This window comes from Austrofundulus limnaeus, unplaced genomic scaffold, assembly GCF_001266775.1.
Source record: "Austrofundulus limnaeus strain Quisiro unplaced genomic scaffold, Austrofundulus_limnaeus-1.0 Scaffold4, whole genome shotgun sequence".
Classification (NCBI taxonomy): Eukaryota; Metazoa; Chordata; class Actinopteri; order Cyprinodontiformes; family Rivulidae; genus Austrofundulus; species Austrofundulus limnaeus.
Genome location: NW_013952406.1, coordinates 1,924,566 through 1,926,237, shown reverse-complemented (window position 1 = coordinate 1,926,237; position 1,672 = coordinate 1,924,566). Strand labels below are relative to the sequence as shown.

Genomic DNA, 1,672 nt, shown 5'->3' with positions numbered 1-1,672 from the left:
GTGTGTGTGTGTGTGTGTGTGTGTGTGTGTGGTGGGGGCATGAAATTATTTTTAAAAACCAAAAGGGGGGCCCATCAGAAAAGGTTTGGGAACCACTGCTTTAGACAGAACCCGGGTGAACTTTCCTGCAACAAACAGCCCAGGACAGTGAACAGAAATCATTGTGAGATTTTAATGCAAAAGTGTTTCCACAACACAGTCAGTGCTCACAGTGGTGCAGCGCAGATGATTTACAAGTGAGGAAGACTTGGTTTCTTCAGTATTAGTTCTTACCATGGCCGCTTTCTCCATATGCCAGAAAGGGTGGGACGATAATGATCCGTCTCTCCCCAACACACATGTCCAGGAGACCCTGGTCCAGTCCTTTGATCAGGTCTCCCTGCCCCAGGTACGTGTCGTAGGTTGAGTTTCCTAAGTARCTAAYAAACAAAAGRGATCAAAAGTGAAACAMAGACGCATCAAATGTTCTTCTGATACAGAGATGAGCTCCAGCACACCTGGAGTCAAAGGTTTCCCCGGACAGCAGCGTGCCGTTGTAGTGGTAGCGGATAAAATCCGAGGCTGCGCTGGTGCGCCTGCAGACCGCGGGCTTGCTGATCGTACGGATCTGGATCTGGTCCTCCGTGTTCCAGATGTCCAGCAGGAGGACGTCATACACCAGGGTGGCGTCTGGGGGAATCACGCCACCTGTGGGACCGGAGACAAGATTTGAACACAAACCAGCACGGATGAGCGGTAGTGGTTTGTCAGTTCAAACCTGTTCCAATGCTCCCATAAGCCAGGTGTGGTGGGATGGTGATCTTCCTGCGCTCGTTGACACACATGCCCTGCAGACCCCGGTCCATCCCTGTGATGAGTCTGCCCAGGCCCACCTGACTGATGAAGGCTTTGCCTCGATCATAGCTGCACAAACACGGGAGGAACTGATTAAAACCCATTTATAGTATTTATGTCAACAAACAACTTGTTTTCYAACTATAAGTGATTTATAATAAAGTAAATGACAAGAGTCAAAAGGATTGATCTGTTCAGGTTTCACTGACACGTCTGCATCCACCTGGAAGAACTGCTGACTGGATCAGAACCGAGCTTTAACCCTGTCAGCATTAACAACAACCGGACCTACAAACAACACAACACAAAACAACGTTTTAAATTATTTTTCTTTCACCTGGAATCAAACTTTTTCCCGTCTTCATAGAAGGTCCCATTGAAGTGATAACGGATGAAGTCCTCTGTTTGCACTTCCCGGGGACAAAGTTTCGGGGTGTCGTACCGATCCACGACAACGTCCACWAACGGGCTCGGGCTGCCGCTCGCGACGTGGACGACAAATAAAAAGTTTAAACATTTCTTTAAATCCATCTGAACACAGACAGAGACACTCCGCCTTGTGTCAGCAGGAAAAAAAAAAAAAACGGGAGTAAAATAGATAGGCTGGCCGAGCGAAGCTATTAACGTAACCGGAAAAAGTTAAAGCAGCTTCCGCTTGGGGTTTTCAAAATAATAGCATCGTCTAAAATAGGGCGAAAGTTTACCACTATAATCCAAACTATTAAGATTAAAGGATTTTAAAAGAAAGGCTCAATATATCATGTGCATAAACTTGAAATAGTGACTAAGCTTCCTATTATTTTTTTACATATATTTAAAGAAGCTTTGTTTAAACAAA

General features: G+C 45.6%; 1 protein-coding gene across 1 annotated transcript in view; it reads right to left on the bottom strand.

Annotated features, from left to right (window-relative positions):
* The window catches only part of fkbp10a (FKBP prolyl isomerase 10a), a gene marked incomplete in the record, with an annotated part of 10,498 nt that extends 9,037 nt beyond the window's left edge, over positions 1 to 1,461 (bottom strand). Inside the window, 4 exon segments of the mRNA XM_014022913.1 lie at positions 274 to 419; positions 498 to 687; positions 758 to 903; positions 1,172 to 1,461. Coding sequence (XP_013878367.1) covers positions 274 to 419; positions 498 to 687; positions 758 to 903; positions 1,172 to 1,365 — 676 coding nt within the window.
* Between the last annotated feature and the right edge of the window lie 211 nt (positions 1,462 to 1,672).